The sequence below is a fragment of the Vitis vinifera genome, chromosome 18, assembly GCF_030704535.1.
Source record: "Vitis vinifera cultivar Pinot Noir 40024 chromosome 18, ASM3070453v1".
NCBI classification, from domain to species: domain Eukaryota; kingdom Viridiplantae; phylum Streptophyta; class Magnoliopsida; order Vitales; family Vitaceae; genus Vitis; species Vitis vinifera.
This window is the reverse complement of record NC_081822.1, coordinates 22,991,884-23,005,051: the sequence shown is the minus strand read 5'-3', so window position 1 is coordinate 23,005,051 and position 13,168 is coordinate 22,991,884. Positions and strand designations below refer to the sequence as shown.

The window sequence follows — 13,168 nt, the reverse complement described above, 5'->3', positions numbered from 1 at the left end:
TTACCTTGAATTTCAATCTCTAGGTGCAATTGGAGTAGGTGAAGTTACATTTACATTCAATTTGAGCCCAACTTGAATCAATAAATAATAAACATTCAAATCAAACCCTCGTATAACCCAACCTCCAATTCAAAATTTTAACATAAACCTCATCAATCTCTATTTTTCTCAAGTTTGAATTAAATTCAAATTATACTTACGTTAATCTTAGGTTAGCTTCAAGGTTATTCAAGTTATCTGAGTTGTATAAATTAAATTTAAGTTGATTTGAGTTAAACTCATCTAGTACAAGTTAACGTTATATTTTATACATTGATGCCAAAAATTTAAATAACAGGTAATACCTCATTTTGAGATAATTAAAAAATGGCTTGTATTTATAAAAATAAAATAAAATAAAATAACATGTAATAAATTAAATTTGATATTTTTTATTTTAAAATTATTTAAAAGAATATGAGGGGAATATTATAATATAAAATAACATAAATTATAAATGCATATAAATATTGTTATCAAATACTCAATTCAGGCTCAACTGGATTTGGGCAATCTAACAACCCGACTCAAATTAGGTTTGAATTAGCTTTTTTTAACATAAGCTCAAACCAAATTCCAAAAGCGATGCACAAATCCACTCATGATCAAGTTTCGTGTTGGATCAGATTCGACCCTTCCAAATTGCACCCCTAATAAAATTTATTTACTTCCTCATATATGATTTGCCTTTGTACATAAAGATACATGGTTGTAATTAGCATGAAATAGAGAATTTTGATTCTTTCGTTTCTATATGATAAAATAAGCCACATCCATGTCCATCCTATTTCCATTAACCTATGTTGGAGTTAGCCACTTAATTGGAATGTCAAGAAGTGTCACCAAGAATTACCCACAATTAGGAGACTATTACATGTAATGTCCCTTTCACTAAAAGTGAACCAATAGTTTATTTGGGCACCACTACCTTATGTAAAAGAAAAAAGTCCCATCATTCCTTAATGACATTACAATAAAACTCACCAATGTATGGTCTCATCCATCCAATGGCCTCTCACAAAGGTTTGCCTTTTTGGGACAAATCAAATATTTTAAGAAAATATGTAAATCATTTGAAAATTTATATTTTATTAATTAGTTGAAAAAAATAAAATAAAATTTTCTTTTTATTTCAAATTTCCAAATCTGCATTAATAAATTTCTTTTTCGTTAATTTTTTTTTTTTCGTATTGGGTTATGATTAAAATTCATTTTCATATCTATTTCGATTCTCGTTGTCACATGTGAAACTTTAAAAATAAAATAAATATTTTTATTTTATACCATGTGACAAAAGACGAATACTAGCTTATTAAAAAAATTCTATCTATTCATCACTCATAGTGTGAATGGATTTTTATTTTTTTAAATATTGGTTAATTAAAATTAAAAATGATTAAAATATTGTAAGAATCTATTCATCACTCATGGTGTGAAATGAAAATTTAAATTTTTTATTAATTATATTAAAATATATATATATATATATTATAAAGAAGTCACATACACGTGGTTGAAGAATTCATAGCGAACATGAGAAAATGACACTTAACGCGCTTTCTATACAAGGGGGAACATGGAGATGCTCGCCATCCGAGATAAAGGTAAAACTAAGCAAGGGTGTTGACTTCTATTGCTTGTAAACGGTGTCGTTTTTGCGGGGCCTACGGCCTACCCACCACCCCTAATTTCCCCTACCGCCCCTTTGGTGATGCCACAGATTGTTTTTTCACCTACCGACCCTAAATGTCTTAAAAAAACTTTGAGACATTTAATTATTAATTATTTTTCAAATTAATTTTTATTTTTAAGGGTTGACCAAATCTCCTCCTTATTTTATATTTTAATCTCGTTATTTTGTTGGGATCTTGTTTTATATATATATATATATATATTATATTTTATTTATTTATATCTTTATTCATTACTTAAATTTTATTATATATAAATTAAATTTAAGTAAAATCATAGTTGATGACTACGGCTTTGAATTTATATTTTTTTATATATATATAAAATTACGTTGTTTCATATGAAATATTTTAGTTCATTTTTCAAAATATCATAAATTTATTATATTATTTTAATTGTTTATTTATTAATATGTAAGTAGTTAATAATTCATAAAACTAATTTTTTAAATAGAAATAACAAAAGTATTTTATATTAAATTAAAATATCAATTATTTAAATTCACATATTATTTTTTAGAAATAATCACATAAGTTTAATAAATAAAAACTAGAAATAATATAATAAATTTATGATATTAAATTTATTTAAACATAATATATTTTAAATAAAACAATATAATTTCATATATATATATATATATATATATATTAAAATTTAAAATCATAATTGGCAATTATAATTTTAAACTTAAATTTAAAGTTGTTATTAATGACTATGATTTTAATCATTAAAAAAAATAAATTCATAACCACTAACCACAGTTTTATGTAATAGATGTTTATGTGGCGGAAACAGGCTAAATTGAACATTATTTTAAAACCCCATCTTGATTTTAGATTTTTATTTTAAATGGGTTTTTTTTTTTGGTCAAAACTTTGAAGATTCATCTCCAATTTGACTGGTGCACACGTGTCAAATACCCAGTTGCTTGTGACTCAGGCACGCGCTTTCTCCGCGTCTAAAGGACAATTCAAGGAAAAAAATCTAATTAGCTACGCGTCACGATACGATTGCGCTAAAGCATCTAAAATCACGACCCGTCATAGTTTTTTTCCATGACAGACAAATCAGAGCCCAATAAACGCTGCAGATTTGATTCCCATACAATCTGTTTGGACAAAAGGAAAGTGAGCGCTCCAGAAAGATTGGTTTGCCTGACTTACTTTGCTTTTCTTATAAAAGGTCTTGGAATTGGCATCTCTCTGCAATTTTGTGGGTGAGTCCTTTTCTGTTTCGTTTTCTCTTCCACTTTCGTTTCCTCCGAACAGATTCTTTTTGGTAATCTTTTGAACTATATAGTATATAAATATTTTTTTCTGATTAAGGTTGCTTCAGAATATGTCTTATATAGAATGATGGATTAAGATATAACTGAGGTTGGTTTCCATCATTTTCATGTTGCAGGTGAAGCTTTTTCTTGAATATACATACAGAGATAGTGGTATAGAAATATATCTTTGTGATCATACAAGATGACTGTGAAGAATAATGGGTTGAGTAAAGGTTGTGTTTCTGAAGAATTAAGGAAACTGCTGATATCATTGGCATCAAGCTGGGGAGATGTTGTCGATGACCCGAAAAAGTTGCGGGTGATCCCATTGAAGGGTGCTATGACAAATGAGATTTATCAGATAAATTGGCCTATTGAGGCAGGCACAAGAAGCGTTCTTGTTCGGGTCTATGGTGAAGGTGTTGAGGTTTTTTTCGATCGGGACGATGAAATTAGGACTTTTGAGTGCATGTCTGAGCATGGACATGGGCCTCGCCTTCTTGGGAGGTTTGCAGATGGGCGTGTGGAGGAGTTTATCCATGCAAAGGTGTGTGAATTTTGAAAAACTTTTATGGTGTGTTGCTGTGAGAATTTGTTTGGTTTCTGAGAAAATGTAAAAGAAAGTGAATTATGATTTCTGTAGGGTATGATAGAGTCATTAGGCTTAACCGGTGTGTTTTTTCAGTTCTTGGGTACCAAATTAAACAAGATAGAAAATTCAACCCTCTGTTTTCATTTCCTCTGAATTTTCTTAGCAGCCAAATGAGGGGTTTTCATTTCCATCTGAAAAAACCCATCTATTTTCTAAACAAAGTCCAAAGATTCTGAGTAATTGCCTTATATGATGAACTCCAAATGAGGGTTTTGCTGTTGTGATTCCATCCATTCAGAAAATATTATGCATTTCCATTATGTAATCAGGTCCTTGTTATGTAGTTTCTTGGCTTCGGTACTGTGGTTGAAAAGATAACAAATCACTCTGGGACTCAAAGCTCTTAAGGATCTTCTTGAGACCAGTGTCCTTACCAGGCCATTCATATAAGGTTCATATCCATAAACATATCTTCTGCAGAAAAGCAAGCAAGAGCCTTATGTGCTTTTTGAGTCTTTGGCCAAAAACTATAGACTTTGTACAGATCATTTGCTAATCTTTCCCATTTATGGGGTGGCTACTAATCTTTTTTAACTTTCAGACACTATCAGCTGCTGATCTTCGCGATCCCGAAATATCTGCTCTGGTAGCTGCTAAGTTGAGAGAGTTCCACAGGCTTGAAATGCCAGGGCCTAAGAATGTATTCCTATGGGACAGAATGAGGTACTGACAATTTTTTTTGACAATTCTGTTAGTGAAAGTTTATCCCTACGGAATTCCAGATACTGACTTGAAACCCCTCTTTTTCCTTCCTCAGAAACTGGGTTGGTGAGGCCAAAAGATTGTCTTCTCCGAAAGACGCAAAGGAATTCTGCTTGGATACTCTGGAGGAGGAAATCAGTATGCTGCAGAAGGAGTTTTCACAGGACCACCAAGACATTGGGTTTTGTCACAATGATTTGCAGTACGGAAACATAATGATTGATGAGAAAACAAGGGCAATCACTATAATTGTATGTTGCTTACTCCATTATAATTGATTCAGATATCATACTGTTTTGAAATGTGATTTGCAGATTGTATTTTGCCCAATGATTTTCTTGATAGTTGTTTAGACCAACATACATTTGCCTATGTTGTAATGAGCTTACTGATGATTTTTTCAGGACTATGAATATGCAAGTTACAACCCTGTTGCCTATGACCTAGCAAATCACTTCTGTGAAATGGTAGCGAATTATCATACAGATACACCTCATATCTTAGACTATAGTAAATACCCAGGTGAGATTTCTCAACATCTAGTGAGTTCTTTCTGTTTCATTGACTTCATTTTTGCCTTCATTCTACCTTTTCTTGTTGACTAGATCATACAGCGTGCTTGGAAGTAAGTTGATTGCTTTTCTGATTTTGATTTATAAACAGACCAGGAGGAGCGCCATAGATTCATCCGCACATACCTCAGCAGTGCAGGTTAGTTTATCTGGTTTCACATCCTACTGAAATTTCTGTTGGTTCTCAACCTCAAGCTTTCCCAAAAAGTTTTAAAGTCAAGAGAGTGGGTGTCATGAAGTAGACTACCAAGATAGGGTTTGCGTTTACATCTCATGCTTGACTATTAGCATCCTGAGGTGACTTTCAACCTATATGAATTGGAGGAAATATTGACGCGTATACTTGTCAACAACAACATCCCAAGTGGATTGATCAATGATCATCGCCTTTTCTGTTACCCTGGGTATCTTGTTTGGTTTCCTGGAAAAACGATACAGCAACTATCGCTCTTTTGATGCAGTTTACTGACTAAAAACAGGGGGTGGACTTGTTTGTGGTTGGTTTTATATCTTTAGATGATGGGTCCTTCTCAAATCTATATATACTTACTTTCTCCAACATTGTGAATAGGTAACCAACCAAGTGACAGTGAAGTTGAAAAATTAGCCTGTGATGCAGAGAAGTACACTCTTGCAAATCATCTATTTTGGGGCATATGGGGAATAATTTCGGTATGCATTTCTGGGTTCATTCGCTTACTATCAACTGTATTCATGCGGGTATAATCTGAGATTTCACCTGAATCTATCACTGATTTGCAGGGTCATGTAAACACGATTGAATTCAACTACATGGAGTATGCAAGGCAGAGGTTTCAGCAGTACTGGCTCAGAAAGCCCCTGCTTTTGGGTTCCTCGAAAGCTAGATCTGATAGTGTCATCAATGATTCTTCTATATCTCCCATGTGAAGTTGTAATTCTTTTCATTGGGACTGGATTGTGTAAATTCATGTAAAATTACGTTCAGTGAGGAGTATAGTTAGCAAATATAGATATGCAGAACAAGTCATAGGGTGTATTGTTTGATTCACTGGCATATCAACCTCATTGTTGCAACAACCAATTCAGCCAAATCTATGTTTCTATTAAAGTTGGATTGCTGTCTAAGTTTTACATCAAATTTCTGGAACAATGGAATAAGAAAATTTTTCCCAAACATGAAATATTGCAACCTGATTTTTTCAGTTTATGAGGAAAGAGCAGAAAGACCAGAGAAAGAACGGAGATTGCCAATGATGGAATCAATCATGGCATGAGAGCTCCTGGTTGCCGCAAACATCAAGTGTTTAGGAGCTTCAGCTCGGTCAAAATAGAATGCGCCAGATACCAATTTTTCTTTTGGCTGTAAAGCCAACCAAATGATCGTGTCTGCACCTTCTTCAATCGTTCTAAGATTTCCTGATAGCCTGGAACACATCATTTACAATGAGTGAATTTCATTTCCTACCTTAAGAAAATGTGTATTAATGAAACATTAAATGGGATGGGGTCTTTTAGGATGATATTCAAAAATTAAACATGCTTACAATTTGTAAAAACCGGGCAAACTTTTAGCAAGTCCAGATGTCTCAGCCCACCCAGGGTGCATCGCATAGAATCCAATCCCCTTATTTTTATACATTTCAGCCCATTTTTCTGTCAGTGCCACCTGATAAAAAAGGATAGAGGAAAAGATTTTAATCTAAATTAATCACCATGGCCTTTTCAATTTCAATGATGTTTTGTTATTTGCCTGCACTCCTTGTAAAATGTAGAAAACACCCAAAGTGATCAAGGAAAAATGTCAGAACAAGAGATCAGAAACATCATTCATCCACAAAGGATTCAATTTACAGTTTACACCACCTTGGTCTTTATTCTATGTTAATAAAATCAAGAGTTAGACAAGCCTAGATTATCTTTCTTTGCTAAAAAATATTGCATGTAGACAGCATAGGCAACTCTCTACAACTTAATGTCTGTTTGGATACACCTCCTGTTTTCTATTTTCAAAAACAGAAAATAATAATAATTTTTATATAAAATATAAAAAAGTAATCATTTTTTAAAAATTGTTTAAAAAATCGAGGACATAAGGTAAACTTAAATTTTTTGTAAAAGAGTTTCTTCTTTTTATATAGAAGTTATTCCGACTTTCTATTTTTAAAAACAAAAACAAAAAGTGCATCTAAACAGACACTTAACTATATGTACAAACACGAAAATAACTACCATTTCTCAGTGGAGATAAACGGAGTTGGACTAAAACAAAAAAGAAACCAAGTGTCTCAGTATTTAAAAGGACTAATTGATATATTCCTTAGAAAATTTTGGCACCGGTTCTCTTGAGTCCGTGAAATGTAAGATAAAGGACAAATATGCTTAACTACCGGTTGCCCAAAAGCTTAAACTATTAAGTGGACAAAAAATGTATACTAAGCAAATGCCCTCCATCATGCACAGCCCCAATCCACAGGTGAAGAGACGGAGAAACAATCACAAACAAACAAACAAATATGAGAACAAATAAACAGGAAAGTTTCAAACTCAGGACCTCTAGGAACCTGGGCTCTATTACCACATTCAATGACCAGGTAGCCCAAATGCTTAAGCTATTAGGGAAAGGACCAACAATGTATAACAAACTAACAACAAGATGTCTTTACCTCATGGAAGTTTGCGGCAATGCAGGTTATAGAACTTTACAAAAATTCAACATAAATTATGAAATCAGTGTTTCCAGTTTCAAGAAGAGTTTATTTTACAGAACACAAAAGGAGTGAGCAGGAATCCCTTCAGATCTGGAATCCAAACCATAGACTAAGCAGTTGGAGAACAACAAAAAAATTTTATCCGACATATTTCAGTTATGGGCACCAAACATGCAAGGAAACAGCTAAAGTGGCACCTTTTGTAATGAGACATCAGTGGAAAAGAGCTGCAGTTAAAATTGGGTTCAAATAGCAAATCATATTGGAAAAATCAAGTACTACAATTTCGAAACTCCACGACTAAACTTGGTCTCTCTATAGCAGCATTAGCAGATAAAGTTAATTTGTTGCTTCTGGAGATCCCAAGGGAATTTAATTGGTCCATATGGTTTAGAATAAAATATTTTAAGCACATAAGTTGGTTGCACACGAAATGATGACCAAAATGGATTAGAAATAAGGTCATTTTTTGAATCCCCAAAGTGAACATATACTTGAACAAATGTTTAGAAAAACAAAACAACAAAACTATCAAAAGATACTGGATTCACCCTCATAATTAAAAAAAAAAATGCTTGCACAATAGTAACATGTTCAAATCTACATAAAACACAATGAACTCCTTTCATTTCCATGGGGTGTTCCTTCCCCAATCCCCCCAAAATATAAATAAGAAAATGAAAATTTAGTATATGTTCTGAAAGGAAAGTTATACTTAATCTGCACAAAATCATAATAGATATGCTATGAAATGAGGACACACAAGTGTTAGATTCTCCAAGTTGTTCTGTTCCTTGAAATAAGAACATGACTTGTGCTTGACGTTTTTACCTTTAGTTCCAATTGAAGAGATCATGGACCATTTAAAATGTTGTTGTTTTCTCTTTTTGAATTATCATTACAAGAACTAAAAGAAAATGATCAAAGTGAAACAAAGCAAAAAATTTGAAAGTTATTTAGGAAATAGCAAATATGCATATCATGCTTTGCAAAACAGTGTAAACACTGTACTTTGGGGAGGAAAAACCAAAAGAACACCGTACCCAAAGTGCTAAATAGACTACATGGTAACCTGTAAAGTAGATTGTGCTCTCTCTCTCTCTCTCTCTCTCTCTGGGGTTGAAAGAAAAAACAAATTCATTGAATCACATTTAGACATTTATTCACTGAAGTACAAGCAGTCAAAATTTACATTAAGTTCAAATAAAAAGCTTTTGCTGAAATAAGCAGCTTTAACTTCAATCTTATTTTAAAGAAATAAATAAATATATAAAAACAAACAAACAGAAAATCAGCAGGAATAATTGTACTAACATTTTCTGTATCTTTGTATTGACAACACAACACTAGAAACTAGATATTTCATAGCATCAAAATATAGAACCAATAATTAGCATGGAGAAACATATCACCTGAAGAATCCTGGATATTTTGTACTGAACATCAATTTTTTACTGACCTGAACTCGCTTGTTTCGAGCATATTGTGTCACACCATCAAATTTATCATCACTAAACTGCATTGAAATCATTAATTGCAGATGTCATACATATCCAATGATGAAACATAGAGTGTGCTCAGTAGAAATTCACAAAACCACTTACCTGAAGATCATTGGTCAAGGGAACAGAGTACATTCCACCTGAAGAAACTGTGATGACTCGAGCATCAGGAGCAGCTTTTTCCAGCAGTGGCAACATTGATTCTGTCATAGTGAAAGTGCCTAGTACATTTACAGCAAAATTCAACTCGAATCTGAAATTATAAAAAATAGAGAAGGCACTGAATCAATTCTTCAACACAGGTAAAAAGGAATAACATATATATCAAATCTGTATTGAAACACAAATGGTGGAGAAGTGGAAATGCACCCTTCTGATGTGGTAATCCGGTTATACTCAAGCAAACCAGCATTGTTAACCTAAAGGCAGCAAATTTACTAATATCAGATTTCCAGTTATTCATGTAGAAGGTTAGAGAAGGAACAAAAGTCTATACATAAAAAATATTCAAGATAGACAATGCATTGTCACAAGAAAGTTTTCAACCCACATCACTAAGTCCCCACTTAGTGAGCCCTCCAACATTTGAAACAATGCTGATACATGCCAGGCATCCTTGGCTGTGTCCTTGGGCTGTGTGATGCCAAGGCACACCATTGCTGCCTAAGATTTTCCCTCATGCTGTAGGCTGGTCCATGCACATCAAATGTTCCAGAAAATTCCTCTTAGCGCCCACCTTCCTTAAACCAGTAACAAAAGACTTAAAACTATCCAGTCACTCCCAACACTAAAAAATGGCTAAGTAGCCACAATCCAACCACCTTGTTGAAAGCCACTTGACGTGTTACCAGTCATGCCTTAAGTCCTCATGGGTGCAAGGTGCTACCCCATGAGGCTTCCCTTGTCATGGTCATTGTTAGGGTGCTAACAGAGATTATACTAAATAACAAAATGTGAAACTTTACCAAAACATGAATCGGTACATCCTTCTTTGAAAACTTGGATGCAAAAGACTTGATCTCACTAACCGATGAAAGATCACACACCTGCAAACTAAAATTAATTAAGTCATTTAAGATCAAGAAACAAGTAACAAAGTTTGCAAGTTAGCAACAATACAAAGTAAAACTACCCAACTTTAGTCCATCAAATTCCTGTGAAAATATTAAAGCTCGTAAACATAGATGGGTCCTCAAAAAACAAATACATAGCAAGAAGGTATCCAAATACCTCCAAATGAACATTACTATTCCCAGTCTTTGACTGGATTTCAGAGAGAGCCGCTTCTCCCCTCTCCTTATTACGGCATACCATATATACATTTGCCCCACTGTTACATTAGATATAAAGAAACATTGTCACCACAGTTCATTGTTTTAACCTAATTTCAGGAAACAAAACAATATACAGAAATTAAAACAAGAACCATACCGTGAAGCAAGACCTTCAGCAGTTGCATAACCAATACCAGAATTAGCTCCTGTCACTATGCAATTCTTCCCTTCTATTTGAGTTTGCATATCTTCTGACTTGAAATTCTTTGAGTGTTCCCTGTTGTTTAATAATCATAAATTAGTGGGAACGAAATTGCCATTCTCCATTTACATAAGTTGCTAAAATTTCCAACATATAGCTTTTGTAAGAAGAGCAAGAACATCCAGCTCCAATAAATACTCGAAACCTATGTTAATCAGGGAACTTCAAGTACAACAAAAAATCAAACACCACCCACTTTCATAACAGAAGATTGTACCCTCGTCATTCAGTTTCTCCTTAATGCAAGTGGGGCAGTCCTTAAAAATCATTCAGTGAAAAATCTTCAGGGAAGCAATTTAATCCTGAAAATTTCTTTCTTCCAATTCTTTTCCTTGAAGAGGATGGGACAAACTAATCATGAGATTGCGCCCTATGGAATCTAAAATCAAACAGCCAGTTCATCCACTTTGACCACAATTTTCAAGTGGTAATCGGCATGTTATAAGCAACAGATTCACAAACCCATTTCTACCATAAACTGAAAAAGGGGAATAAAGATTAAAACTATAGCTCAAAATATGGAAATAAATCTTAGTCGATAAGCATTGAACTTCTGGGGCTGACAGAAAACTGATACATAAAGCAACCCATACAAACATGTTCATGATCAAACCACCATACATCTCTAGCACATCTTTCTTCCTATTTCCAAATCACCCAAAAGAAGTTACACTGAATCGAACTCACATGAAACCAGTTTTGGTGGAATTCTTGTACCCGTGTACACCAAAAGCAATTGATCTCCATGTCTGTGAAGATGGAAGGATAATATTACAACTTCTTAATTCAAAAAATAAAATTAAAAGAAAAAAATTAGAGCAAAATTACAATTTTAAAAGTTCCAAAAAGAAAAAAAAAAAAAAAAAAACCTTGAGAATGAACATAATGGATTCTCTAATGGAGATGTGAATTTGAATATGAAGTGTTGGGTTTTGCATTTGTTGGTGTTGGGTTTTGTTAGGGTTTGAAGAAAGGAAGTAGAAATAAACCGTACTGTGTGTGTTCTGTTGTGCCACGTCGATAATTTGGAATTTTAGTCTCTTTTTTTTTCAAATTTTTTGAAACCAAACATAGCCTAACAAATAATTATAATATCAACAAAATACGAAGAGTTTATAATATATGAGTCAGTGATCATAATTAAAAGCAAAAGAAAAGTCATATAAAGATACGAACAAGCTCCCATTCATGAGGAAGCCTAGACACAAATTTTTCTAAAAAAATAAAAATTTTGATTGTTTTATGAAAGTGATTATACATGCATTCACGTAATATTAAAACATTGGGCATGCATTCACGTAATGCTAATTATGCTATTAGCAACTCCGCCTAATTATTACCAATATATTTAAAATATCATTTATTTCAAGTGTGAGAGAACCCACTGAAGACTTGTTAGTTTGAGTTGACGTTCCTCATGGAGACTACTTGTTTTCGAATTTTTTTAAGTGCTTCATCGAATATAATTTAGATTTATTATTTATGAAAATTTTGACAAATATGTGAGGCTAAAATAGTTGAAAAAAGTGACTTTTCACACCCGTTCAAAAAAATTAGACTATTCAAATATCAACTTTTAATGGGTATAGTAAAACCTAGTTTAAATAATAAAATCTTATGCTCCGTTAAGTGTATAAAAATAATAATATTTTTAAAAATCCATAAATAACTTCTTATAAATAAGATTGAGTAATTTTTTATAACTTCTATTTTTTTAATTAATTTATTCATTCTTATAATTATCATTTATCTATTTTTATTTTTATTTTTTAGGGTATTAAGTTTTAATATCACATCTTTTTTTTTTTTTTTTATGAGTCTTTTTATCTTATATAATTAAGAATCATATCCTATTTTTAGAATCTATCAGACTTTTATGTATTAATTTTTTTATGGTACCCATTATTTAAAATTTATAAATATAAACAATGGAAACATAATATTCTTTATAAAGTAATAAATATTTATTTATGGATAAATTAATAAATTATTTATTTATTGATAAAATCAATAACTCCACTAAAATAATAATTTCTTTTTGAGCAACCCAAGTATTATTTTTAATGAACCATGCAACGAAACTTTAATTATTTTAAAGGGTTCCTATTTTATGATTTTTTAAAAAAAAATTAAAATAAAAAACAATCTTTTGTACGAATAGTTTTGAAAAAAAATCATTGGATTTTTTGTTTACTCATTGTTCAAGAACAAAAACAATAACTTTCTTTAAAAATCTTGTTGCTGTTTTGAAGAGAAGAGAAAAAGGAAATAGAGGAAGAACATAGGTGTATGCATTGAATTTTAAGGATATTTTAGTCTATATATATATATATATATATATATATATATATTGTTGTAAAACAATTTTAAAATTCAGGTGGGTGTGAAAAAAATCAAAAAAGACAATCTCAATATTATTTTTTTTATTCTATTAGGAAAGTCTTCCAAAAGACAAAAATGCCCTCCAAGCATTTTAATGTTTAATTGTGGATTAAAAGCATCTTCCAAAG

The 13,168-nt window shown here is 32.1% G+C and overlaps 2 protein-coding genes across 3 annotated transcripts; one reads left to right on the top strand and one right to left on the bottom strand.

Annotated features, from left to right (window-relative positions):
- Positions 1-2,815: 2,815 nt before the first annotated feature.
- On the top strand, positions 2,816-6,030 carry LOC100243934 (probable choline kinase 1). Of its 2 annotated transcripts, none has more exons than XM_010666774.3 (8): positions 2,816-2,950; positions 3,139-3,551; positions 4,198-4,319; positions 4,414-4,609; positions 4,763-4,880; positions 5,022-5,069; positions 5,502-5,602; positions 5,693-6,030. In XM_010666774.3, the coding sequence occupies exons 2-8, from the start codon at positions 3,207-3,209 to the stop codon at positions 5,837-5,839; spliced, it is 1,077 nt and encodes a 358-aa protein (XP_010665076.1). In that variant the 5' UTR covers positions 2,816-2,950; positions 3,139-3,206; the 3' UTR covers positions 5,840-6,030. The 2 variants fall into 2 exon arrangements, with proteins under 2 accessions (XP_010665076.1, XP_002265759.1); XM_002265723.4 differs by having other exon boundaries at positions 2,824-3,012.
- Positions 5,994-11,659, bottom strand: LOC100266259 (uncharacterized). Its single transcript, XM_002265790.5, has 10 exons — positions 11,528-11,659; positions 11,346-11,407; positions 10,554-10,673; positions 10,353-10,452; positions 10,088-10,168; positions 9,492-9,541; positions 9,225-9,375; positions 9,080-9,136; positions 6,457-6,578; positions 5,994-6,336 (listed from the first exon to the last, which is right to left on the bottom strand). Exons 1-10 carry the CDS (start codon positions 11,594-11,596, stop codon positions 6,117-6,119), a joined length of 1,032 nt encoding a protein of 343 aa, XP_002265826.1. The 5' UTR covers positions 11,597-11,659; the 3' UTR covers positions 5,994-6,116.
- Positions 11,660-13,168: the final 1,509 nt, after the last annotated feature.